We start from the raw sequence: 27800 nt of genomic DNA on the forward strand, positions 1-27800 counted from the left end.
CCTTCACGGCTCAAATTCTGAAAACCTTATTTGTACCACAGTAGCTTGATCATGACAAATCTTTAAGGTACCAAAAAATATAAACTGAATTCAAAACAATATCCAGTTGTTGAATATAATGGTAACTGTGACTAGGTGAATGAATTTGCTTAAATTCTTAATTGTGATATAAAAGAATTTTTATTCTTTTACTTTTTCTATTCATACCACTTGTTGTATAGATGATTCAGTAAAATTTGAACTAGGCTTGAAAAGCTCTGGCAAGATATTTAGTCCCTAAAGGAACAATAACTGCTTGAAGATATAAACATTTGTAGCTTTCCCTCATAATTTTTAAAACTTGAAGTTTTAACTAGAATTAAATCACTTTCTTCCAAGTGAGATTTTAAAACAAGCCTTAAGTAACAGGTTATTGGCTTTCATTGTAGATCCCTTGGGTTATATATATAAAGCCAGTTCTAAAACAAAACATGTAAGCTGGCTTTATAGGTGAAGTCTGCCCTTGCAGAACTAGTCAGAGTAATACAATTTTAATGTATATAAATCATAAAGCATCCACAATTCAAATTCTTTAAATTTAAGCCACATTTAAAATAGTGTTAAACATCTCTTCTCTTCAGTTTAGTTACATAATTATTTTCTTTTCCTAAAGAAAGCTTTAAAAAAATATGCCAGAGAAAAATAAGAGACAAAGCAACCATTGAGAGCTAAAGTTCATCTAAATATCTCGGCTGCAAGAAATCAGTTTTAAGAAGCTAGTGCCTTGACATCAGAACAGCTGAACCAAGACAAATATGTACAACTGAAGCAAATATTAAAAAGTTTTACCAAAGTTCTTCATTAAAAATTACCAATAATTTTAAAAACACACTGAATTTATGTCTAAGTCAAAAGAAATATTTTAAGGAAAATAAGTGATCCAGCAAAGTTGATTTTTTACTTGTTTAATGTGAAAACAATAAGCACATTAAGTTTACATTCCAAATATGAGGCATTTCTTAATTTGATGGCTGTTACATCATTTAAAAATAATATGACAACTGGTGGCACAGTATATGCTCTTCAGAGTGCTGTGAAACAGAAATAGTGTGAATTCAAATCCGTATTGGTGAGGAGCTGCAGACTTGCTCTGATGCCTCCTGGCAAACTTTACATGTTAGCAAAATAACTCCTAAATCAGGTTTTTTTCTGCATTAAAACAATGAGTCTTTGATGATAAAATAATAAAATATAAGGTACATTAAATCAAAATTTTATAAAAGTTTAATAATGTTTTAGATCAAAAAAGGAGAAATTAAATCATTCTTAATCTAAATTAATTTTTGTTGGATCTTACTTTTCTGTTCTTTTTTGTTGTTCTTTGAAACAAGCATTTTGAAAACTTTTTAATAATATAACTTTTAGCTATACTCTCAGTTAAAATAAAAAGCAACAAGTTATCCCGGTTGTGTGAAAATATCTTCCCATTAGATTCACAGAGATATTTTTTACCATTCAATCAGGAAAAAACTTGGATTATCTCAAGAAAATGCTGCTTCATCTGAAATTTGAAGTTCAAAGTAGTTTATCTAGGACATTTTATCTTTGGGCCACATACCCACATACAGACATTTATTAAAATACCGACCTTCAGGTAGATGCCCAAAAGAAAAGCCTTTTTAAAAATGAATAATGAACTCTGAAATTGGCAAGTTGACATCCTTTTCAAAATTATGGTAATATTTATTAGTAAAATTAAATTTAGTAAATTTTTTAAGACCCTTCTTCTGACTTTAGTAGTAAGAAGCCATCACTGATAATGAAAGTTATGTAGTGATAAAAAATTACATATTTGGTCAGAAAATAAATCATTAACCTGTAATTCTAATGACACAGTAATAATGAAAACAAATGATCTGTTTCTAGAAACAATTTGTTTAAGCTGATTTTAAGACAATGAAAATGTATTTCTGAATGTACATATTGCAAATGTAAGTAAAATGACTAACACTATTTCTGTTAATTTTCTAAGATGTAAACATTATCTTAATACATCTCTATTCATAAGATACATTTTCCATCGAAGTGTGAAATAGAATACTGGAAAGATTAATTATTGTTAAATATCTCAGTCAAACACTCAAAAGCAAAGTGTTTTGCCAGTGTGGGAAAGATATCTACAAAATATCCACCACATGTATGATGCAGTCTGGTCCATGCTGTTCCTCTAAGTGGCTAACATCACACATGCCGTGTTTAGTAACTGCCCCCTTGATACAGAAGGAATGCTCTAGCAGGATTTTAAATGCTACCTGTATACTATCTTTTAAAACTCAGTAAAACCAGCTAGTTTTTTTGAAACACATAAATCATTTCTTTGGAAGGCAGGATCTTATTTATCAATAAATAATTGGCGATAAAGGAAAGTATGGCATTCAGACTTTTAGCTTTATATAGAAGCTTGGCTAAATTTAGACAACATAAAAATACGTACCACTCATAAACAAGCCACCATCTTTAACAATTTAAATACATAATATCATGACAGTGAGCTTTAGGTAAGAATATATTATTAGCAAGCTTTCTTTATGACTGGACACAATGTATTCCTAATATAGTAACAGAATTATTTTTCAAGATTCTTGCGGAGCTGTACTTATTTTACTTCCATGTGAACTGCTGTCATCACTACTGTGTCCAAGCCCAGAGGATGAACTGGAAAAGAAGAGAGGGGGAAAATAATAAAAAGAGGAAATTGGTTTTCACAACACACTCAAAGCCTGAGTAACAGAGGAGAACTTTAATTATCTCCAGTCACAAAGAGAGACAGGAAATTTGGACTTTTAATTAGCCATTTGGAGTGCAGTTGGATATTTTTTTAGCTAGATAATTTAAACGCGAATAATTCAAGTCTGACTAAATGAAAGTCACATAATCAGAATGCAGATAATTGAATTTCTACTGCATTCATTAATTCAGTGTGGAGGTGTGTGTGAAGACTACTATGATGAGCTGTCACAGCTCAATAAAATCTCAGTCAATTAATTTTTTCATTATCTTAGTATTACATCAACAAAAAAGCGAGGTATGTGTAGTATCTGTACACATGCATATGTGCACTATGTGTTATATAAATATGTATACATTAAACCAAAATATAAGGAAGTACCTTTCTGAATCATAATCTACATCGTTTTCTTTCTTTCCTTCTTCATCTTCTTCAGGGAAACGTCTGTTCATTAAGGCAAACTTGTGAATGGCTTCTTCCACTGAGTATTTGGTCTGCCCAGAAACACATGCCTCAATGTCCTCGGAGTTCAGATGGCTCTGCAGGAAGAGGTGGAGGCTGCTATCTGAAAGCAAAAGTGCGTTCTGTAGGACTCTGTGCAAGAAAGACAGAAAAAATAACCAGTGAGCAGGGATGAACAGATAGCGGGTAAACCTTAGAATGTGCCACTGAAGTAATTTTTCTGCTATGCTAAACTTTGTCTCAGTTATGTGCTCTGCCCATTAAAGGGATGAAGCATATGTTAACTTTTATTCAATTATTTAGAAATTTAGGTGAGTAAAAACATGAAGCTAATAGTTAAGAACATCTGTTAAAAGAATAACTTTAAGGACATTTCTTCAATTTAACCATCTGTTACGACTATGTGGATTAATTATGGGAATATTTTGCTTATACAGTCACAGAAATTTATTCTACTTAAAAAAATTTACTGCCAACAGCATGTCAATTCAGTGATCTTTATTGGACAGGCTGTCATGAAACATCAAAACTTTTAACTACTATTAAAAATTATATGAAAAAGTCAATATATTTTTCAGCATGTTCTATGCTGACTTACTTTACAAGTATGCATATATATATATATATATATATATATATATATATATATATATATGTACTCGTTTACTGGGGGCTTATTTGAGAGATGGCTTTTTTTTTTAATCTAAAGTTGATGAAAAATTTCTCCATAGTCTTCAGTAGTCCTGCATCTGTACTGTCAAATTGAACAACCAAATAAAAATGACCACAGCCAATTTTATCATATATAACTAAAATATAATGATTCTGTGATAAGTACATACTGGTCATCTCACATGAAAGATTAAAGTTCATGAAAGATGAAAGGATAGTATAAATTTTAACTAATGTACCAGAACTACACGGAGGATTAAAAAATACCCTGTAGCAAAATCTACATATGCTAAAATTCATATAATCAGTGAATGTGTTTTTTCTGATATCCATGTCTTAGAGTAGGAAATCAAATCAAAGTTACCCTTACACTTAAAACCAGTTTTATCTTTTTAGCAAAGATTTTTGACATGTAATAATTTACCCTCAATTAATAGTTCAATAATGACATAACAGAAGACACTAAAACAGATATAGAAGATGAAACTGTAACACTAAAGCCTAAGTATAATTCATGTAATATAGGATTTTTCATATAGAGATCTGTGAAAAACAATGTTTTCACAGCAATTTAATTTTACCTTATATTTTGCATGTTGAGACAAGTAATTAGAAAAATAAATCGTTTGTGGCTTTTTATAAATTCAGTCAACCTCCAAAGTCATTAGGGTACCAAATCTCTTTCTTCAAAATAAAAGTTATTTCCTCAAGAAGACAAATGTCTACAAATGCACATCTCAAAACTAAAATCCAGCTAGCCCCCTTGTTTCGAAAGGCTTATAAATGTAGTTTAAGGAAATATTCTTCACTGGTCTTTCTAAAAGGGAAAATCTCAAGCAAAAAAACTAAATACTTGCTCTCAGCGTGTCCTCTGCCCTGGGTTCTCCCAGCAGATGACCATGTCACATGATAAAGATTAACTTAGCAAGTACAAGTCCCCAAGTAGTAAATCCATTTTACAACTCTTCAAGATTTATTTTCTGCACTTACAAATGTTTACCATTCTTATTTTAAATACTTCAAATTAAGGAAAGAGTTATATAGCAACAACCTACTAATACGAACTTGGACCGGCTGTGAAGTTGGAGCAGTGTTTCCCCTGGCCTCCTGTCGGTAGTTTTCTGCCAGCCATAGGACAAGTAACTGCTCATAGGATTATACTCACTGCTTTGTTTCTGTTGGAAATGTGTTTTATTTTCTTTATGAAATAATGGATAATCTTTAAAATTGATTTTAGATGGTTTGAGGCATTACACCACAAAAATAATGAGCACTAATGCCAATGATATTGGACACAAATTCATTTTAGCTTTATTTCATGTCTAAAGCAATTCTACGGAGCCTTGAACTGCTCACGTACTGTTATTAACTTGCTAGTAACCTAACACATGGGTACAGAAAACAAAAGTGATCAGAGTCCAGGTTGATCAGGACCTCAAGGCTACTGTCCTTTTTCTTGAGCTATAATTCAATTTCCAATTTTACTGTACATTAGACTCATTATTTCCCAGTGTTTTCTTTTCTGCTTAATACCGCCACCTGGGGGACACACAGGTAAAAAGGGAGGGAGCCACAGCCCAGCTCACAATAGTGGAGAGAAAAGGAGGAGGTTGGGAAGAGAACATCTGAATACACACACAGGCCCCAACGTCAAAAACAGTGTGTCTGCTAGGCGTGGTTTTGGTTTTTAGAATTTGTTCTGTTTTTCTGGTTAAACTATCCACAAGCTTCATGGGCAAGAGTTTTAAATTAAAATTTTTAAATGTATTTTTATTTTTTAATCAGATATTTCATAGTAAAATTTAAAATGCAAAATTTGGGCTGTGTTTTCAGTCTGGTTCATATTAGTAATACCATTTAGGCTCATATCTGGCTTACCATCTATCAGAGAGTACTGTGACTGCTACCATTATAGCATTAAATCCTGTGTTTTCCTTAGTCATATTTGTGCCACATTTTCCACAAACAAATCTAATAGCAGAAAATCAACTTCAAACTTAATATAGAGTACTCTGTAAAACAGTCAATAAAATGTCATTGTTAGAAACCTCCATAAAAATAAATGTTTAGGGCTGGGGATTCTGTTACTCCTTTTTCTGTAACAGCTTTAAACAAAGCAAAACCTACTTTTTTCCTGAATTGGACACAGCTGAAAATCTGGTTTTCCTCAACGTGATATTATTAGGTGTATTATGTAGTGATTCACAGTTAAGAACAATATGTGGCTACACGAAATCATTAAATCTTAACTAAGGATGTCCTGGGTCACTGAACCCAATATAATGGTATCTATCTGCATCTATGCAGTAGAGAAGGCCAGCAGTTTGAGTAGAAAACAATAACAGCCCCTTTACCTCTTCCAATGAGAAAAATATTTTAATGTAAAACCATACAAATCTTCACTGAAGATATTCATGATCTGTGCTGTAGTGCCCTCTACTGAACACAGACATTTACAAAAAATTGTGTGTGTGTGTGTGTGTGTAAAAACTAGCTGTAGTGCTTCAGTGATAAGTCTTATAAAACAAAAAACCCAAAACTATAAGAAATACAAAAACACAATGTAAAAATCTAAATTGTAGTGTGAATACAGTTATAGTCACAGGATGCATTCAGTAAAGAAGCAAAGCCAAATATCGATTAACCCTAAAAAATCAGTAGGCGGGCCGGGGATTTAGCTCAGTGGTTTCGCTGCCTGCTGTGCAAGCACAAGGACCCAAGTTCGATCCCTGGTACCAAAAAAAAACAGTAGGAAGCCCATTATTCATAGTTGAAAACTTACTAGCAGAGTCTGTAACTTTCTTGTTCTATAACTATTACAAGTTACCTTCAATATATAATTAGAGAAAGGAATACAAAAGGAACATTATAATCAAAATTGAGAAAAAATAAATATATTTGAAAAATCTGCCAATCATACTGACTAAATTTTGCTAGAAGAATTCTAATTATAAACTTGCCAGTTCCTGGAATACAGTACCTCCAACTTCCCTATAATTTCCTTATATATAAAACTAAGATAATACCTAACTCCTAAGACCACTAAATATTAAGATGTAACATGTAAAATACCAAACATGTAGCAAGTGTTCGATAAATGGTATATTCTTATTTGGCAACTAGTCAAAAAAACAATTTTTCTAACTTCTTGATGAAGATCATCTTGAATATGTATTTGCTATTAATATGTATTATTTTACAATGACCTTAAAATGAAAAAATACATCTTACATTATATATAAATACACACATATGCAAAGAGACATTTTGATTTCATGGAGTTTAAACATATACTCAGGCCTTCAGGTTCACAACTTTTTTTTTTTTTTTTTTTGGTACCGGGGATCGAACTCGGGTCCTTGCACTAACAACTTTAAAGCTTATATAAAAACTGGACTTTAGGCCCGGGGATTTAGCTTAGTGGTTCCACTGCTTGTCTCGCAAGCACAAGGACCCGAGTTCGATCCCCGGTACCAAAAAAAACCAAAACTGGACTTTAAAAATACATGCTCAAAGTCTGTAACACAAATATATTTCACATTTTAGTCCTGTGATTCCTAGAGGTCCTCTATAAATAAGATAGACACTATTGATGGGTGACCCTACTTAATGGGTAACCATTGGTGCCTCACAGGACGTCAAGCTGGGGTCTGTCTGGCACGGTGCTGAAGTGCACATCACAGGCAGTTTTCCCAGTCAGCTTGGAGGGGAAGACAGATGGGGCTCCAGGGCCAAAGACAGGGAAGGCTGCTACCTGCACAAAAACAGGACAGAGAACAGGAGAGCTGTGCCTTGGAATCTGAGGCACACAGAAAGGAGGGGTCTCAGAGGTTAGGGCACGTCTGTAGCCAACTGGGTGGTATTAGACTCTTTGCATCCTTTAGGTTCAAATCATGGAGAAGCACCTGCTTTCAGTTTTAATATGAAACTAATTCACAGACAAATGTTCACATACCATTGTGGAATAACATCACAATATAGCTTCATGTCTATTCCTTGATTTGATTTCTAGGTCATAATCCAGGTCCAATTGTGGTGAATCTAGTCATAGCCCTAATAGGTGTATAACTTCCCCATTAGGATAGAAGTTTCAAGGGGAGAAAGATTGGCCCCATTCTTTGTAGTCCTATACCCCTGGGACACAGTCTGGCCTAGTTGTCACTCAGTATGTCTGTTGAATAAAGGATCGCCACAGAGTGTTCAGAGTGCATCCTCAGCAATCATCTGAACAACACATCCCCACAGTGAGGTCAACACATTTGGGATATATTATCCCACTCTACAGAAATTCAAAGCAATTAAGGGATTCAAAAAAATTAAGTAACTTTTCCAAGACTGCATAACAAGAAAAAAATCAAGAGCCAAGATTTATGAGAGATCTAGAACACAGTTCCTCGTGCTACTGAACCAGGATGCTTTCCACTATGACATCACCATCAAATAAAGCTGCAAACACCCAGACAACACAATGAGCAAAAAATAACTACGCATACATAATCCCACTGTGCTCAAGGGGTCATTAGTTTTGGTAGATCAACTGAGGATGGAAAGGTTGTATTCAAAACAATGAAGGTATTCCTGGTTAAAAACACATGCCCTGTTCTTAACTAGTGATATAAACACATTACATACTGTCTTTTAATCTCAAACAAGGAGGTTTCTTTACAGAAGATGAGCAGCTCCCCAGTGCTGGCTGAGACCATGGGATTCAACACCCCTGGCTCTACAAACTTGGTCCACAAGACCACATCCTAAGGGAGACGTCATCCACCACCTGGGCCCCATAGAGACAACAATTAAGATCAGAGCTGTCTCCAAAGGGAAAGAGCAGAGGAAACTTGAGCAGCTCTTTGTTCCGTCATGTGTACAACATACAAAAGAACCCCACTAAAATGTTTTGGACGACTTGACTCTACTAGTCAGTTTTTCTAGTCCCTTCTCATATTTATTCCTCTGGCTTCTCTTCCTTTCCCTGCCCTCCCTCAATTTATAAGCCTGGCTCTTTCTGTATGTCTCTCTGACTCTTTCAAAGGAAAGGCAGTATGTCAGTGTAATAGAAATAAATATTAATATTCATGGGCATACTTAATGCCCAGACCCTTTATGAGTGAGCCATATGGGGAGAAGGCAGTATATTATTTCAGGCTTGCTCTAGGGTCCTATTTAGTGAACTTGAAAGGAGATGATTTCTGATCTTGAAGACACTAGAAAAAGAATGAATCCTTGGGAGTCTGGGTCTTGCTACTAACGAGCAGTCATATGACTCAGCCTATATCCTTATCTATAGAATAAGAAGCTAGAAAATTAAACTCAAAGTTATTTCATGTCTAAGGGCATTCAAATAATGGTGGTGTAGGGCCAGGGGTGTAGCTCAGTGGTGGAGTGCTTGCCAAGCATGCATGAGAGCATGGGTTTGATCCCCAGTACTGTAAAATAAATAAATAAATAAATAATGCCCAACATTTGGACACTTTGTGCCAGACACATTATACTCTTGTGAGCGCTTCATATTCATTAGCCCATTTAATCTTCTCAACCACCTTATGAAGCAGGTTCTATTATTACCTCCTGTTATAGATGGGAAAACAGAGTCCTAAGCCAGTAAGTGGCACAGCCAGGATTTGAACCTAGGCAGCCAGGCCTTAGAGTCAGTGTGAAAGCGTTTGACAAGCCTCCTGTGAAAGAGGTATTGTAGCTGCCAAAGAGCGAGACAAAGGGAAATCCTCATCGTGTGTATTTAAGCAGCTCTAATGGAAGTATCCTCCATCACTGGGTAATCCAGAGTTAAACCACTGAGACTATTCAGATACCATCGATACTCCTTTACACACATTCCCTCTGATGGGATGAATTAAGCCCTTCATTTGGAGGAGCTCAGAAGGGTATTATAAGCAGCCTACTGTAAAGATGATTTCAGTCTGTCAATCCTAAATGCTGTAAATGAAGACGGTTTTTAAGGGCCTTTGTCTAACAAGGCACATTTGTTTCCTGGTAAATTTTACTTTTGTCATCAGAACTCCCAAAGAATCTATATCTGCTTTACATCTTAAGAGACCATGTATTTTTCCCCTGACTCCATTATTCATTGTTTTCTAGAAAATGTCCCAAATATGTACCATATCATATGAGCCACAAGGTGGCGCTCTAATACAGGAAATGAATTTGTGAGCTTAGCTGATTAGCTTTCCAGAAAATCCTCCCCTTCAGCACCCACAGGTCTCACAGTGCTCTTTGCTCACATCCGAGGTTTGGCCACAGTTTCTGATCACTCACTTTCTGAGGAAATCTTCCAAACCCTGACGACGCTGATCAACGTGCTGGCGATTGTTCATATTGAAAAACAGGTTTTTAGATGGAAGTTCTGGCAGTTGCCTTGTGAGAAAGAAAAAATAATTAATTACCAAGTCAAGGTGACTTAGTTATCGAAATCTCTCAAAGTGAAGGCAATTTATGCATGATAATAATTACTACATAGCTATTATAATTATTATAAAAGGCATGTTGGAATCAATTAATTGAAGCAATACCTCGAAAGCAAGACAGCCTATAAAACCCTTTATATTGTATTTTTAGTGCGTATCAATTTTTAAATACGGAGTCATAATAAAAGCTTCCTCAGTACACTCTGAGGAGTGTCACTTACACCAGCAGTGCATTACTCTGGAGTCTCTGTCTCAGCCACACAAATTCTCTGTATCTTCTTCGTACACAGGATGTTTTCATTGTAAAACACATGCTATTAGTCTATACCAAAAAAAAGACAAATATGAACTTCATCTGAGGAAAAATATTTTCCTTATATCTATAACACATAATATGATCCCAATATTTGCTCTAAGTAAGATGTAAACCCACCAAAACTATATTTACATTTACACTAGTCCTCAGAAATCTGCATGTAACTCACCAACACCTAGCCCTGAAGCCAGCTGGGATGACAGAATGAGCAGTGGCCTGGCCCCACCATGGCCTGGGTCCTGAAGGAACTTCCCACTCACCTAACTAGGAGTATTGCATTCAAGGATGAATCATGAAAAATAAATCCTAACATACAAAGGCAGTTAAGAGCTCGAGGTCATCCACTGCATTTTAACACCATCCATGTGGATGTAAGAGTCTTTGGGACTAGTGACAGCTTCTTCACCACACCTCGGAGGTCTCCTCAATATGACCATCCCTACAGATCACGCAGGTCACACAGAATCCTGAAATCACTGCTGAACTGAAGGCCAGCACTTGTCTCCTCTTCCAGATGGGACAGAAAGGTAAAACAGGGATAAACTTGCACATACGTATTTCAGAAGGTTGCAAGATCAACAGTAAGCATTTGATAAAAGTTGTTTATTAATATTATTAGTTACTACCGACCGATTCCCTGCATCTTCCCTGAGACAGATTTGGAAAAAGCCACTTCTAACCTAAGCCATAATTTGTCAGAAACTGACAAATATTTCTCTTCTGGTGTCAAAAACTAAGTTGATCCCTACTCTTTGTTTTTATGAAACTCTGTTTCATAATCTTTACATTGCCAAATGAGAAACAAAACTTTTGCCACTAAGATTTGTATTATTTCAAAAATTATTCTGCCAATTAGTAAGCTCAGTAGTTGTTTTTCTTGGGAAATCCAGTGATTATGTGCATTTGTTCTTAAACTGTTCCCATGAAATCTACAGCACAGTTCCTGGCATCTCTAAAATTCAGAAAACCTCAGGACGCAGAGAGGTTAACAGAGTCGCCTCCACAGCAGCTAGCTAGATCCCAGCGTCTTTGATGACATGGTGGCAAAGCATGCTGCTAAGAGTCTGGCGCAGAAACATTCTGTGATTTCAGGCCTCCCTCCCATGTGCTCCTTGGGACAACCGAGCAGGCTGAGTTACACCAGAATTAGTGCCCTAACAAGGCCTGGGCAGGTGTCCTCTCAGTATTCTCTCCCCAGAGAGCACCAAGGCACCAAGGACTCCTGATACCTCCCATGTGGGCTTGGCCCACTTAATCCCCCCTCAATTTATCCGCTTGCTCATAATCATTATGGATGTCTGTAAAGAAAGATCCACCTAACATCACCAGAATAAGGTCTAGGTCGGAGTTCTGCCTTCACAGGACACGCTCAGGACAACGTAGATGGTGGTCCACACAGCTCTACCCCCTACTCGTTTAAAATTCCAAGTAAATATCAGGATTTCTGAGTTTCCTGCTATTATTTCCCTTGAGGTTAATTTAAATGAGTTAATCACCAGATTCTCTGCCTGCAAACCTGCTCGGATGCAGCATCTAACAGAGGTGATCGAGAACTCTAGCCCCACCATCCTGATTAAGTTCGTTTAAATCTGTCTCTGCTACCCACCAAGCCAAGATTCATAAGTCACTGTCAACTTATCAGCATTGCAGAGAAATGCCAGAACACCACCAAATAATATTTGTGCAATATTAGCAAAGAAGAATCTATGCTCTCATCTCTTAAGAATAATTACATTTCAAGCCTCTCATATAGTGGGCAATAAGGATTCATAATTTTTAAGAGCACTTAAAAAGCAACTACAGCGTTTCATTTTGTTTCACATGTTTATTCTTATGCATTCCTAATACTCTATACAGGACACAGTTCTGGTGTAAGCTTATGGGTAAAACTGAAACAAAACTGTACGGCATATCCTAGCAATGGTGTATAATACAATCATCATCATCAAAAAAAATAAATTCTGAGTTTTTGCTTGGTTTATTTTCTAAACTGAGGAACTGTAAAAGAAAAAAAAAATGTATGACTGGGTTTGGGTGACCAATATGCCAACGTAACGATTTACAGTGGGAAGATGAAATGATGGCTAAATTTTACCTCAGATATGCTATTTAGTCTCAGATAAATTCTGGGCCAGTTTCTATGCTCCCAAGAGAAGTCTCGATTAAATAAGATGGGAAAAGTGACTATCTTTAAGACCAAGGGCCAATAAACCATAGCTCACGGGCCAGTTCTGGCCTGCCACCTGTCTTGACAAACAGTTTTATAGGGCTTGATTCGCTCATTCTTTCATACATTGTCTATGGCTGCTCTCGGCTTACACCAGAACTGAGTGCTACAACAGAGCTGCGTGGGCCCCAAAACTGAAGACATTTATTGCCTGGCCCTGAACAGGAAAAGTTTGCTGACCCTTGTTCGGGATGATCACAGAAGGCCATGCACCACAAAAAATTATTCACAAGATTATGATAGTATTTCAAAACAAGGTATATCATTTCCAGTAGTTTGTTCCTCATATTCATTACTCAAAATCTAAACTAAAGCAAATTAATTACACGTATTAATTTCCTACTTGCTGATTCTATATATAAAATACTATATATCCCTTTTCCTGAGAATTCTATATTCTTTCAAACTTTAGATTTATCAGGCACTATATTATCCAGGAGTATAACAGATCATAAAGAAATACCATTAGCAAGTCATAAATACTTTTTTTTTGGTACTGGGGATCGAACTCGGGTCCTTAGCTTGCGAGGCAAGCAGTGGAACCACTGAGCTAAATCCCCGGCAAGTCATAAATACTCTTTAAGCATGAATTTTAGATGTATTCATATCTTCACACATATAGACAATAAACATTAAAATATTAATATTAAAAAAGTACAATAAGGGTTTCAAATAAGTAATTTTTCAACTCCAGGAGCCATCTTACTGCTTTACTTAAGATATAAGCATTAGTACTATAATATTCAAATTAAATTCTTTTAATTAGGAAAACTTTTTAAAGTATATCATGGATCCCATAAAATATCTGCTATGAAAAGTTTCCATAATTTCCACTGACTACCAACGGCATACTTACGTGAATACAAATTTCATAGTCAATATAAGAATGCCAAAAGTCCTCCTTCTGAATCCTAGGATCTCGGACCCAGACACTTACAAATTCCTGTAAAGGCATCGTAAACAAAGAAATGTGTTTCAGAATCGCAAGTAAGGCTGCAGAACAGAGGGAAATGACTGTACTAGAACAAAACTGAACTAGCTTTAGCTAGTGGGATTGCAATCCTTTAAAAAACAAGAAGTTGGGGCCAGGGATTTAGCTCAGTGGTTTAGCCACCTGCTGTGCAAGCGCAAGGACCGGAGTTCAATCCCCAGTACCAAAAAAAAAAAAAAAAAAACAAGAAGTTAATGAATCATGAGCAAGTCCAGAAAACACTTTTTGCCATAAATGGAATTTTAAAATAACACAAAACTGAGCTGGATGGGCTTATGGATAGTTTGCTCTGAAACTGATGTCTAATTTTGAATCATGAAAAATAAGTTCACATTTTTCTCAAATTTTAAATGCAGTCATTTCTCATTTTCACCATCTCTAATTAAAACTACAGGCCCTGCCTGGCAAATTCCTTCCTAGAAGACAAGGAACAAAGATCATGTGCAAAGCAAGCAATGTGAGTTGAAATTGCCTGTGTGTGTGTAGCCCAGTCTCATGAGAATATGCAGTAAGAACATCAACAGAAAGATCAACACCTTTCATACAATACTTCTCTATTTTTAAAATTTAATTTTATTGGTACATTTTAGATATACAATATAATGACATTCATCATCGGAAATCTGCACCTTTACATAATCTCTCCTGGTTCTTATTTTTTCCCCCTTCCCCTGCCCTCCCTTCAACCCCTCCGTCCCTCCCTATTTACAAAGGCTTTGTTTCCATTTTTCCATTTTCTCATATTAATTCCATTCCCTTCTTTCCTTTCCCTTACCCCTCTGGAATGATTAATTCTAATGTGCAACTTGTTTACTCAGAGATCAAAATTTGCTAACTGAATTTAATTTTAAATATTCTAACTTTCGTTAAGACTGGGGCATCAAGGCTGAAATGCAGGCATCTCTTACCACTTTGTTTTCACACATCTGAGAGGCAGAGTTCAAACCCAGGCGTCTGCTCTCAGCCTGTGCTTTCTATCTCAGTCTGCTGTAACTGTATTTTAAGCTCATTTTCTTCTAGTACTTTTCGCTCCAAAATAGAATAGCAAGAAAAAAACCACAGATCTTCTGGACAGAGAACCTCACTTTGTTATGCAGATAATAAAGTGAGAGTTTTCAGTAGAAATGGTATTTTTTAAAGCAAAAATGTAGACCACATTCCCTGAAAATAACTGCCACCTTTCACTTCTAAGGCAACCAAACACTTAGTTCTTGCCTTTGAGACTTCTGTCCCATTGTTTGTCCTCAGTACATAAGGACTATAAGTTAATATCCCCAAAAGGTTTATTTTTAATCTTTTCATTGTGTATTTTTAAAATGATTTCTCAGAGAGAGAATAAAAATAATGTAACAATATAGCAATGCTCTAAACATTCTGGCCATAATTTCTTAAAAATAATTCTAAATTATAAGAGTGGCCATAAAAACAATTTTTAAACAAGGTATCCATAATATCCTCTAATGTCAGTCACTGTGATCAGGTTGGGGACAAAGTAGACCCTGCCTAGACAAGTAAACAGAAGCAAAATCAACACACTCTGCTCTTAGTTTATGCTTTTTACCTCAGTCTTCTGTCTGTGTGTGTGAAACTCATTTTCCTGTGACACTTTTTATATAACACAGTTCTTATAAAGAATCAATTATTGCTGGGGATTTAGCACAGTGGTTTCGCTGCCTGCTGCGCAAGTGCAAGGACCTGAGTTCGATCCCCGGTACCAAAAAAAAAAAAAAGAATCAATTATCAATAAATCAATGAACAGGAAGATAAAAATAGGTTCAAAAGAGAAGAGAAGAGCACCAATCTGTAGTAGACCACATGTCCGTCCCTGCCTCTGGCCCTACACACACACTTGAGACTGCATTCTGTCCTTCATGGGCCTTAGATATGTTTGCCTTCTGGGTCCTTTCCCACAAAAAATATGGAAAATTGTACTTTATAACTCTTTATAACTAGCAGTATAAAGATAAATATATGAACAGGACACATTAAAGCCATTCTTTGAAATAAAAATTAATTCTTCTGATTTTAAAAGGACTTAAAAACACTTTCATGGGGCCCTAAACATAGTGTGAACACTAGCATGGTTCTTAATGGAGAACGGAGGGCCGGCGCCCAATCGCCAGCTCCCATGGAAGCCACACTCCCTCAGAGGGTGCTGGCGGCACCACTTTTCCACTGAAGAGGCAGAAGGTCTTGGATATACCAAAAAGGGAGATTAACTATTTCCACCAGCCTGGAGTTTAACATTAACAGTGGAAAGAAAATATGTACCTATTATTGAAATAGTGGCCTTCATACAGTCTGAACAAAAATGAAAAGAGAAATACATTTGTCATTTGACTACAGATGTGTGATTTAAAAAAAAGGGGGGTGGATTTAGCTCAGTGGTTCCGCTGCCTGCCTCGCAAGCACAAGGTCGAGTTTGATTCCTGGTACCAAAAAAAAGAAAGATTCTAAAAAAAAAAAAAAACGGTTTCTGAACAAAACCTGTAAAATCCAATTATTATAATGCTACATACCCTGACTACACAACACACAACATATCCATGATGGCAGCAATGACAAACAGTTCTGATGGGGGGGGTGGCTTTGTTCCCCTATTTATTCATTATTGTCCCATACTTTTTTTGTTTGTTTTTGTTTTTTCTTTTTTGTTTTTTGAAACAGAGTCTTGCTATGTAGTTCAGGTTGGCCTTGAACTTACTATGTAGCCCAGGCTGGCCTCAAACTGGCAGTGATCCTCCTGCCTCAGCCTCCCAAGTGCTGGGACTACAGGCATGCACTACCAAGACTGGTGTATTGTCCCATTCTTAACACATGAACTGAAAACATGTCCCTTTTCATGGGAAAAGCAATGAATTTCTGGTCACGAGACTAGAACACATTCTGGTCCACCCACCTCCTAAATTATGAACTTCAGTTTCTATACTCGACCAAGTATTTCAGATTTACCTTCTCGGGAATCACCTACAAATTCCCTGTGCTACTGCCCTGGTTCAACGACCTCTTGCCCAACACTGATGTAAGAGCTACTAATTGATCTCTGGGCTCATAAACAACATGTCCCCCACACTGAGACAAAAATGGCTTCAAAACACACATCTAATGTCATCTCCCTTTGTAAAAAGGGTAAAATTTACCCTTTGTAAAATCCACTGGCTGGCCAGTAATCTTCAATCAAGATCAAATTCAAACCCCTTGGCTAGCACAACACAGCCTTTCGTGACCTGTGCTGCGCTGTCCCTGAGGGGAGGCTTACATTCCATGCACACCTCCCTAGGTTACACTTCATGCCTTTGAACGCACTGTCCCATCTGGAGTGCTGGCCCCAACCTACTTCTTTCTTTTTTCCCTTCTCTTTTACTATTTTTTGCTAACTCCAATTCATTTTTCAATACAACTCAGTCCATGCTTCTTCTGGAAACCCTCCTCTGGTTCACCTGGTCTGGTGTATTTGCCTCTCCTGAGCCCGGGAAGCCTCCAGGCTGGGCCCAATCCCTACCCTCCTCACTCCCCACCCTGTACTAAAGTCGCCTGTTGCTCTGTCGCCCTCTCGCTCCTGCAGGGCAGTGCAGGTTGTCTGGTGAGCCCTGAACACCTAACACTTCCAACGCACCCATTCACATCAGCTAATGAACAAATGAATGCTGTGGGAATGAACAAATCGCCATCAGGGAAGAAGAGAAGAACAAAATTAAACTTCAGCTGAAATAAAAACCTCCACGTGGATTCTTGGACTCTGTGTATTAATGATGTTATTTCACAGCTGGTCTAATGTTTATCTTAATTTAACCAACCCCTTCTGCCAAGGGTGTGCCAATTAACGGCATAAGGCTACCAGAGCAATGCTTAAGATCTATGAGAGCAAACTGTTTCTGAGCACCCTAAAGAACTCCAGAAGTGCCTATTTACATAGAAATAATTGAAAATCATTCTGATAGCTTCAATAACTTAGTCCCCAAAGTCTTGGATCAGACAACAATTTGTTAGCCTAGTTGGAGCTAAAATATGTACTTGAATGCCATAAAAGTACATTTATTTTAAAATATTCCATAATTCAGATGGGCCTCCCCTCCCCTCCCCTGCAATTAGTAGGAATTAGTGAAGTTTCACCATACTTCCAGCTATGGAACAGCTTGCCCAGGCGGCCGAGGTTCACCTATAATCTCGTAATTAGACGCATCCCTCACGACCTACCCACCATCCTTCAAGGCAATTCTGACAGCCCGTCAGCCACAGAGGGGCAGCCCCAGAGCTCCACACCTAGAGTCATATGCATTTCCTATGGAAATGGCTTCTGCAGCCGCAGTTAGTCAATTTAATAACCTTATTAAACACTTTAATGACTTCTCGGGCCTAATGACTGTATCTAGTATGAGAGAAAACACTAGGCAGAGTGGAATTAAAAATTTAAACTGGCTGATCTTTCCTGTTCTCCATGTGAAAACAGGCTTAGAGAGCCCTAGCCTCTAGGCAAATCTCACTGTGGGTTTGCCACGGCTACCCACTCTCTGGTTTCAGTGGACCCCAATTCTCCCCATCCCCAATCCAGGCCCACCTTTTAGCTATTTCTAGCCTTTTTCCCCCTTGTCTCTGATATGAGATGAAATCAATTTAAAAATAGCTGTACCTGTGGAGGACACTGGCATGTGCCAGGAACTATGCTGTTTCACATATTTTCCTTTAATCTTTACAACAATCCTACGAACAAGGTAAACCTTTTCATCCCAATTTTACAGATAAGAAAAATGAGGCTTCTGAAGCTTAAGCAACTGGCCCAAAGTCAACTGACCAGTAAAGCAGGGCTGGGTTTCAGACCCAGGCTGGCCTTGTTCAAAGCCTATACTTGCGCATGTGTGCTCCCTGGTGTATCTGTTAGCAACAGTAACTACTACACAGTGTCCATTTGTACTTTAGCTGCATTATTTTGGAGGGAGGAAATTACCTACTTGGCTATTAGGCAAAATACCAGTTTAAACAACATACTTTTCCGAAATTGTTCCTCCCATTCAAGATACCAAATTATAGTCATTATGTCCTCTTCGGCTCCCCTTGGCATGATACTTCCTCAGACTTCTCTTGTTTTTGATGACCTAGAGGACTCTGAAGAGAACTAGTCAGGTGTTGAGTATAAGGTCCCCCGTGACAATGTGCTCGTGTTTGTCTCAGGATTAGACTGTGGTTCTAAATGTTTGGAAGGAAGACCACAAGTGCTATTTTATGACATCCCATCAAGGGGCCATGCTGTGTCCACATGACTTTCTAATGTTGATGTTAACTCTGATCACCGGGCTGGATTAGTATTTGTAACACTTCTCCACTATAAAGTTTTTCATCTCTTAACAAATGTGGAAATAAGCTTATGTTCACTAATTTTTCTTTTCTGAAGCCACATCTAATTTAGCCACAGTTTGCACAGTATTTCTTGAAATATATCAGAACACTAAGCTAGAAGAGTCAGATATTAAACTATAATTCTGTATGATCTCAATTTTCTAAAAATGACATACACATACATATAAAAAAGACTAATGTCAAAGAGCTCAAATTTTATTCTTATATTAATACTTTTTCAAAAATGTTCTGTAGTGATTTAATCTTTTAAAATCTGGAAAAAGTAAAATGGGAGCATGGGAGTTAAGGGGTGGAGTTTTTCTTTGGGGCTGGCTCAGAAAAAACAGCCCTCAAGTAACTATAACACAAATGCTGTGCTCTGAATGACAGCAACATTCTCCATAACCTGCTGCATGCTCTGGGGTATTCCCAGCTGCTTTTCTTTGCTTACAGAAGAATGTAAATTCCCTCTAATGGAAACCAAGCTATTTTTTAATGAGAAAACCTAATAACGAGCATAACATGAGAAAGTGAGAACAAGAAGAGAGAGGAAAAAAATGAAATGAGGAAAAGAACAAATTCAGGCTTTAGCGGTTAAGAGAGTGGGATTCTTTTGTCTTTTGGGGGGGGGGGGCGTACCTGGGATCACACTCGAGTCCTTGCGCTTGCAGGGGCAGGCGGCGGAACCACCAAGCTAAATCCCCAGCCCTTGCCTTGTTTTGTTGTTTCCCTTCTAAGTTCCCAGTGTCACAAGGCACCAGGTGATACTCTTTATTCTTTAGAGATATTTACTGCTCCCAGCCCAGTCAGTTTCCAGCAAGTATTGCCATGTAGCTCAGTGTATGCTCAGCGTTTACAGAGCATACCCTAGATTTGATCCCCAGCACTGCAAAAACAAAAACAAAAAACCATGCTTTCCTAGAGCAAGTCGGAAATGTAACCATCAGTCAGCATAAGTATATTTTGAACATGTTACTATTACCCCTAGAGTCTACTTGTCCAGAATGGCACCATGTCCCTCCCATCTCCCCTGAAGAGGCCTGTCTTCTCCTTCAGTGTCAGGGTCCGTCCTGGTGGTGCATGGAACAATCCTGGGTCCACGTGGGCCTGGTCTACTGACGGATTTATTGTCACTCAAATACCAATTAACTGGTAGTTGCCTGGGAGTTACTGTTACCTCCAGTACTGAGTGTGTATATTCTGAAGGGGAAAAAATATTATTCCCAAAATTACAAATTTCTAAAGGAAGAGCGTAGCTACCATGGTCCAAGAGAGTGGGGGAGGCACACCCCCATAAATACAGACAAGACAAAAGGGATTCACCCACCCTTCAGTTTACCCATGGTAAGAGGCTCCAGTTACACCAAAAGCCAGGAAATAAGCCTGGGCCTTTACAGAAGGAGCAGTGCCTGTGAGGTTCAATCCCCAGGTGTCGGTCTCTGAGAACAGCCCATCTCCTGCAGGTGCAAGCTGCTTATTCACACACTACAGAAGAGTTTCAGCAAGTCTGGGAACAAGGGACCTTAGTGGTTCAGAGAAACAAAACTGCTCATTCTGGACATTAGAATATAAAAAGAGCAAAAATGCCTGACTCCACAAAAGACACTGTCTGAATCGTGTTTCCTGTCACAGCCACCTGCCTTTCCATTTGGATTCTGGGTTCTGTCTCATTAAACACAAAAGTTGATTCAGTTGGGTCCATCTAATTATTCTTATTAAATATGTAACCATAATATTTTAATTGTAAATTAAAGTTGCATGCATGAATGAATCTGAATTCATTTTAATTTTACAATGGCCCAATGCCAAGGCCTTTTTATGGAGAAGATCCATCAACCCAGATACTGCTTTCCTGGGAATTCAAACCAATGTGCAAATGGAACATGTTTAACTAACAAGGGAAATTCTCGCTCCCTTTTCTCCTCTCACTAGATTTATTATAGTAATAAAGCTGTTTTAAGAAGAAACACTGCATTTCCCAAATCTTAAAAAAAAAAATTGTCAAACTTTTAGGCTGGCATTACCAGTTCTATAGAATCAAGATGTCACTCCAGGCCATCTGAATCTTTTTTTTTTGGTACTGGGGATCGAACTTGGGTCCTTGCGCTTGCGCAGCAGGCGGCTACACCACTGAGCTAAATCCCTGGCCCAAGGCCATCTGAATCTTGCACAAAGATGGCAAGTAAGTCTTAATTCACATGCCAACCTCATGACTAATGAGTAATGTCTGCTACTTCCAGATGGAAACATCGCACTTTGGTCTAGATTCTAAAACAATCAGTGATGTTGCATTGACCCTTATCTGCATGATTAGATGAAACCAGACTTATTTTCCGCTAGCCAACAACACGCCTCTAGGACACTGAAAGGCTCAAGAAAACTTGCCCTGTTTTAACTGGCAGCAACTACAGAGTGCTTTTGGGGTAAGTGAGGACATAAAAATAGCTTTAATAAGCGAGGCTGCAGAAAGCCTCTTCTTGATTCTATACTGAGGCCTGAAGGAGAAGGAAGCATTAGTCATTGACACACTGTGTGCAGACTGGGGGAAGACACAATGCCAGTGGGGACAGCACGGGGGACGGGAGTGCACAGAGCACTCAAAGCTCCACATAAGCTCAGACAGGAGTGAGGAGTGCCCTGGAGTAGTGCTGGAAGGAAGAGGTGAGTCTGGAGGAAGAAGCAGGTTTGAGCCCTGCAGGGCCACAGAAGCCAAATGAAGGAGTTGTAACTTGGTTCTGAGAGCCATGGGTCAGAAGGAAGATCATTTTGGATGTAGAAAATGGACAGAGAGGGAGTAAATAGTCATGTATTACAGTACAGGATGTACTGTTCATGCCACATGTATTTCTTGCTGACAAAGGCTAAGGTAAACTTTTCAACATTACACTTTTATTTGCAGTATTTTTTCCTTTTCCACAATGGACTTTTAAGCTTAAAATTCTTTACTGCTAAAATATCATTTGATAAATTATTTATAAGAAAGGACATTTTCAAAGTCAATACATGCTTTCTTCATGTAGCTGGTTAAAATTAGTGTCGGTTTTAGTCACTGAAATGAATTTATAATAAATCAAAGGATGAAACCAACCAACAAAGACAGCTGCTTTATTTTTTCTAGTACTGGGTACTGGGGATTAAACCTAGGACTTTCACACTGAGCTACAACCCCAACCTTTTTTATTTTTTATTTTGAGGCAGCCTCCCAGTGCTAGGATTGCAGACCTGGCTAAAAGCTTCTTATAATTTGAGAAAAAGCTTTCTTGCTTTAAGGGGAATTTAAAAGGAAAACTTTTAAATGTGACTTTGGAATAGTGCTAGTATGGGGTTCAACCCACACTGGCGTGTTAGGCCAGTGCAGCTGTATAGTAAAGAATTCACTCTACTCAAAGGAAGGTCTGGACTTCGCCCTTGGTGCCTGAGGCTGCTGGGGTCTCTAGACCTGGAACGTACTGCTTGAGCAGCTTTGTTATCCTGAGGCTTGGGCCACTGGACCGTTGTGTAAGACTATCGAGGGCACTTTGGGCCACACTGTGCCAGTTCTGGCCTCCAGAGGAATGGGGATGACAGGTACAGTCAGCCCTCCACAGCTGCAAGTTCCGCATCCCAGGATTCAACCAAACACACAGTGATAATATTGGAACAAGAAAAACTTGCCTCTGCACTAAACATGTACAAATTTTTCTTTCTGCTCATTCTTCCCTAGACAACACAAGGTTAACAACTATTTATATGGCGTTTACATTGCATTTGGGCATCACACAGCAGAGGTTTATGTAACTACTATGCCTTTTTAAATAAAGGACTTCAGCATCTGCAGATGTGGGTATCCATGGTTGGTTCCTGGAATCCATCCCCTGTGGATGCCCACAAGCAACTGTACTAGCTCAGCCCCTAAAAAGAAGCCCAGGAAACTGGGTTTGGAGGCCTGGGGGCCAGGCTGTAGTCAAGAAAGCACAGCATTTCCTGAATTGTGCGGAAAAAAATCTCAGAGACCCAGAAGACAACAAGCAAGGCAAAACTAACTCATGGCAGTTTCCCCGGTTGTCACCCAAGAGTGGGAGAACTCAAGGTGTCAATGGAAGACAAAGCAGACCAGAGGGAGAAGGTTCAAGGGAAAAGGTGGGAAGCAGAGCCTAGGAAAAGAAGTCACAGGAGTCAAAAGAGTCATGTCTCTTTCGACAAGGAGAGGGTGGCACAGTGCCCTCCAGCTCAGTCACTAGAACCAAAAAGTGAAGGCCACAGATGCACTTACGAAAGTGGGAGCATGCCTGAGGGAGGGTATTTTGTTCTTCCCTTAACTCTCTCCCGTGATACCAGGAATTTATGGTTAATGAATGAATTAGTAACCTACAATAAAGCCAAATGCATGGGTTGTTTATATTCAGATTTGTGATGACATACCTCTTTCTGTTGTTCTGGAAACATCTTCAGCACAGGATACGATCAATCTGAAAAATAAGATGCAACATAAGGTGACTTGGAATCTCCACCCTGGAGTGGACAGACCTCTCATGGCCTCCCACAGTCCCTGGCACGGGGCTCTCTGCTCCTCCCTCGCTCTCCTCCATGGCCAACCAGACCACGGTGAGCATCAGTCTGCACTGGGGACTGGGAGTGTGCGCCACTGTGCGTCTGTCTAAGGCAGCTGGGTGCTGACAGGTCAGTGAACTGCAGGGCCAGGCAGTCAGGCGGAGCTGAAGGCTTAGGAAAATAGAGGAGGCTAGAGATGTGGAGGAGGGAGGGAGCTGTGAGAGTTGGCAGTGCGGGTGCTGTTGCCAGCAGTGAGACAGATGGGAACGGAAATGACACGGAGAGAAATTCCTCACTGGGAAAAGCCCTGATAGGTTTACTAGAAACTCAAACCTTTAAGGACAGGTCATCTTGTGACACTTAAACTACTCTAGAGTCAACAAGTGGTAGGAACCATAGAGGGGCGACCTTGAGCTGTGACCTGCCAGTCAGTACAGCCAGACTGTCATTTTTTTTTTTTTTTTTTGGTACCGGGGATCAAACTCAGGTCCTTGCGCTTGCAGGGCAGGTGCCGGAACCACTGAGCTAAATCCCCAGGCCCAGACTGTCATTTGATTTCAGGCCCTGCACGTCCCTGGGGCCATCCCTTGTTCTTTATATACCATTTATTACAGACACTCATTGGAGTTAAAACCTGAGCCCTGCTAAACAAACATATATACACACATACTATCTACATACATAAAATTCTCTGCTAGATGCACACATATATATATTCTTACAGCCTAATTATGACTGTGGGCTATTTGCCTTTACTTTGCTAAGTCTGAACCTATTTCCTGAATACTTATTAGCATTCACAAATATTTCCAAAGTCTCTACCAAATGTGTGTGGCAGCATAGGGAACACAAGGAAGTAAAACACAAGCTGCGACCTCCAGTCCCACATGGAATCATTAGCAAGACAACCCCCAGCTGGCCCAAGAGAGGATTTCTGCAGAGGGTGAGCAAACCACACTGAGCAGCAGGCAGGTGGGTTTCCAACGGGCAGTTCCCTCCACATGGAGAGCTCAGGGGCTTCCCTGAGAAGGCAGGAGAAAATGGGGGGAACTCAGCATTTAAAAAACAAGAGGACAACAGATGTGTGACAAGGACAGGCGCAGATGACAGAAAGTTTGATATGTAGTGAAGAGATGCCAGATCAGCTAAGGAACAGGGTTTTTGGAGGGTGTGGTTGAATTGTAGCAGCCAAAAAGACATATCCACTTCCTGGGAACTGTGGGACCTTAATTGGAAAAGGAGTCTTTGGAAATGTAATTAAATTAAGGATCTCCAATTGAGATCATCCTAGAGTACTAGAGTAGACCCTAAATCTAATGACCAGAGTCCTTATAAAAGAAAGAAGAGAACACCATGGGAAGAGGGAGGTAGACAAAGGGTGATGAGCCACAAGCCACAGAACACTGAAGATACAGGAAGCTAGCAGAGGTCCAGAGGGATCCTCCCCGAGGGCCTCCAGAGGGAACATGACCCTGCTGACACCCCGATATTGGACTGCTCATCTCTAGAACTGTGACAGAATAAAGTTTTATTGTTTTAAGGACCAAATTTATGGTAATACAGGAAGCTAATACAGAAGGGATCTGTAGGGAGTAAACTGGAAAGACAGGCTGGGGCTGTGGGTGTATGGGGGAAGCTCAGCATGCATTAGTCCATTCCATCAGTCAGTGTTGGTGGTGCTTCTCCGGGAAGTCACATGCTGAGCACACATGTGGAACACGCACACGTGGGACACACACATGGGACACACAGTGGAGCACAGGGCAGATTCAGAGCTTCAGAGATGACTTCACAATTGCAATGCAGGGATGGTATGAAAGCACAGGGCACCCTGAGACAAGAATGGAAGGACACACAATGTAGATGAACCTTGAAGCATATCACCACCCTTCAAGAGGAAAACCTCCTGCCTTGCATCCAGAGTGAGAGACTTAAGATAGTACCTACTGCTGTCAAGGATCATGAGAAATGAGAACTAAATACTACTGGTAGGAATGTGAGCTATTCCAACACCTCTGAAAGATAGTTCTCCATGCATTTCAAAAGCATTTTTTAATTATTTATGTTCTTTAATAATTTGATCTTTAATAGTTTGATCTCTGCAAACTCAACCTTAAAAAAATCAATGCAGGGCTGGGGATTTAGCTCAATGGTTCCACTACCTGCCTCACAAGCGCAAGGACCCGAGTTCGATCCCTAATATCAAAAAATAAATAAATAAAATCAATGCAATGATGAATGTGATCATTATGTACTGCAAACATATAATAAAAAATTTAAAAATCAGTGCAATATGTACAAAATATTTCTAAATGAAAGAATGTCCACAATATACTATTTTTTAAAAAAAATCAAAGAAGCCAGGAACCATGGCACACACCTATAATTCTGGTTACTTGGGAGACTGAAGCAGGAAGATCAGAAGTTTGACACCAATCTGAGTAGCTTAGCAAGACCCTTTCTCAAAATAAAAGAATAAAAAGGGCTGAGGGTTTGGCTCAGTGACTTGCCTAGCATGCACGGGGCCTGGTTCAATCCTTAGTATCACCAAAAAAAAACAAAAACAAAGAAAATGGAAACCTAAATGCTCATAAGTAAATTAGAACAAATGACTTGTGGTGTACTTGATATTAGACTACCTTGCAGTCATTATAAATTAGGTTATGGAAGAATATAAAAGACTGAGGCTGTTTGAGAAGTGGTTAAGTGATTTCTTTTTCTTTTTTTTTTTTTTTTTGGTTGACCCTCCATGGCCTTTGCACTGAGGTATATTCCCAGCCCTTTCTTTATTTTTTATTTTGCAACAGGGTCTCACTAAATCACTAAGTTGCCCAGCCTGGGCTCAAACTTGGAATTCCCCAGCCTCAGCCTCCCAGAGTGCTGGAATTACAGGCAGGTGCTGTCACATTTGGCTGTTAATATTTTTAAGTATCTTGCTATTTCTTTGCTTATTTATTTAAGAACTGGAGGTTATACAAGATGAAGTTAACAGTGATTATCTCTGAGTGGCAGAATTATAACTGTTTATTTCCTTCTTTTCTACATTTTTCCACAATTGCAATGCATTTGTTACTTCTAAAATCAGAAAAATGAACATTTAAAAAAAAAATAAAATCTAATATGCTCAATTACTTTTATTACAAACCCCAAAATAAATTAATTTCATTCTTGCTGTACTCATTTTCTCCTACTTAAATATCACTGATTTCTTACATTTATGTCTTAAGGATAGCCCATCAGTGAGGTTTATTTTAAATTCAAAGCTTAGTTAAGGCTACTTTTGTTTTTTGGATTGTTTGCTGTACTGAGGATTGAATCCAGGGGTACTACACCCCCAGCCCTTTTTATTATTTATTCTGAGACAATGTCCCACCAAGTTACCCAAGCTGGCCCCAAACTTGTCATTCTCCTGCCTCAGCCTCCCAGTGCTGGGATTACAAGTGTGCACCACCACACCCAGCTGGACAAATCATTTTTCACAGAGATACCAAAACCACTAAAAGAACAGCCTTTTCAACAAATGGTGCCTAGCCACATGGAAAGCCATATGGACAAGAATTTTAAATGGATAGCCACATGGAAAAGAATGAGGTTAGACTCCTAGGTTCTACCAAACATAAATTTAACTTAACTGTGGAAATCAATATGGATATACCTCAAAAAACTAGGATTAGAGGTCCCATTTGACCCAGCTATCCCTCTGCTGGGTATCTTTCCAAAAGAAAAGATTCATACCACAGCGATATATGATAACCCATGTTTATAGCGGCACAGTTTGTAATAGCTAAAGCTTGGAAACAGCCCAAATCCCCGTCAACTGGAGAGTGGATAAAGAAGATGTGGTTTTTCTATAAAATGGAGTACTACTCAGCCATAAAGAATGAAAAACTAGAGACATTTATAGCTAAATGGATGCACATTAAGGTGATACTCTTAAGTGAAATAAATAGGACACATGTAAATACCAAATAGTTTATCTGGTGTGAAAAACTAAACATGTAAATAAGGTTCAATTGGTATAATTGATAATGTGAAATAGGAAGAAAAGGTCTAAAGGAGTAGGGGAAGTGGGAAGGGCA

General features: G+C 38.7%; 1 protein-coding gene across 7 annotated transcripts in view; it reads right to left on the bottom strand.

Moving 5' to 3' along the window:
- Nucleotides 1-928: 928 nt before the first annotated feature.
- The window catches only part of Snx10 (sorting nexin 10), a 62738-nt gene continuing 35866 nt past the window's right edge, over nucleotides 929-27800 (bottom strand). For all 7 annotated transcript variants that reach the window (XM_087206616.1, XM_004839525.4, XM_087206615.1 and 4 more), the window contains 6 exons: nucleotides 23593-23639; nucleotides 13723-13809; nucleotides 10545-10645; nucleotides 10175-10273; nucleotides 3149-3361; nucleotides 929-2694 (listed from right to left, as the gene is read on the bottom strand). In XM_087206616.1, the coding sequence (XP_087062742.1) occupies nucleotides 2613-2694; nucleotides 3149-3361; nucleotides 10175-10273; nucleotides 10545-10645; nucleotides 13723-13809; nucleotides 23593-23616 (606 nt within the window). In that variant the 5' untranslated portion in view covers nucleotides 23617-23639 and the 3' untranslated portion in view covers nucleotides 929-2612. The remainder of the gene's footprint in view (nucleotides 2695-3148; nucleotides 3362-10174; nucleotides 10274-10544; nucleotides 10646-13722; nucleotides 13810-23592; nucleotides 23640-27800) is intronic.

Source organism: Heterocephalus glaber, unplaced genomic scaffold, assembly GCF_053883595.1.
Source record: "Heterocephalus glaber isolate CG9 unplaced genomic scaffold, H.glaber_assembly_v1.0 deba00000676, whole genome shotgun sequence".
NCBI lineage: Eukaryota > Metazoa > Chordata > Mammalia > Rodentia > Bathyergidae > Heterocephalus > Heterocephalus glaber.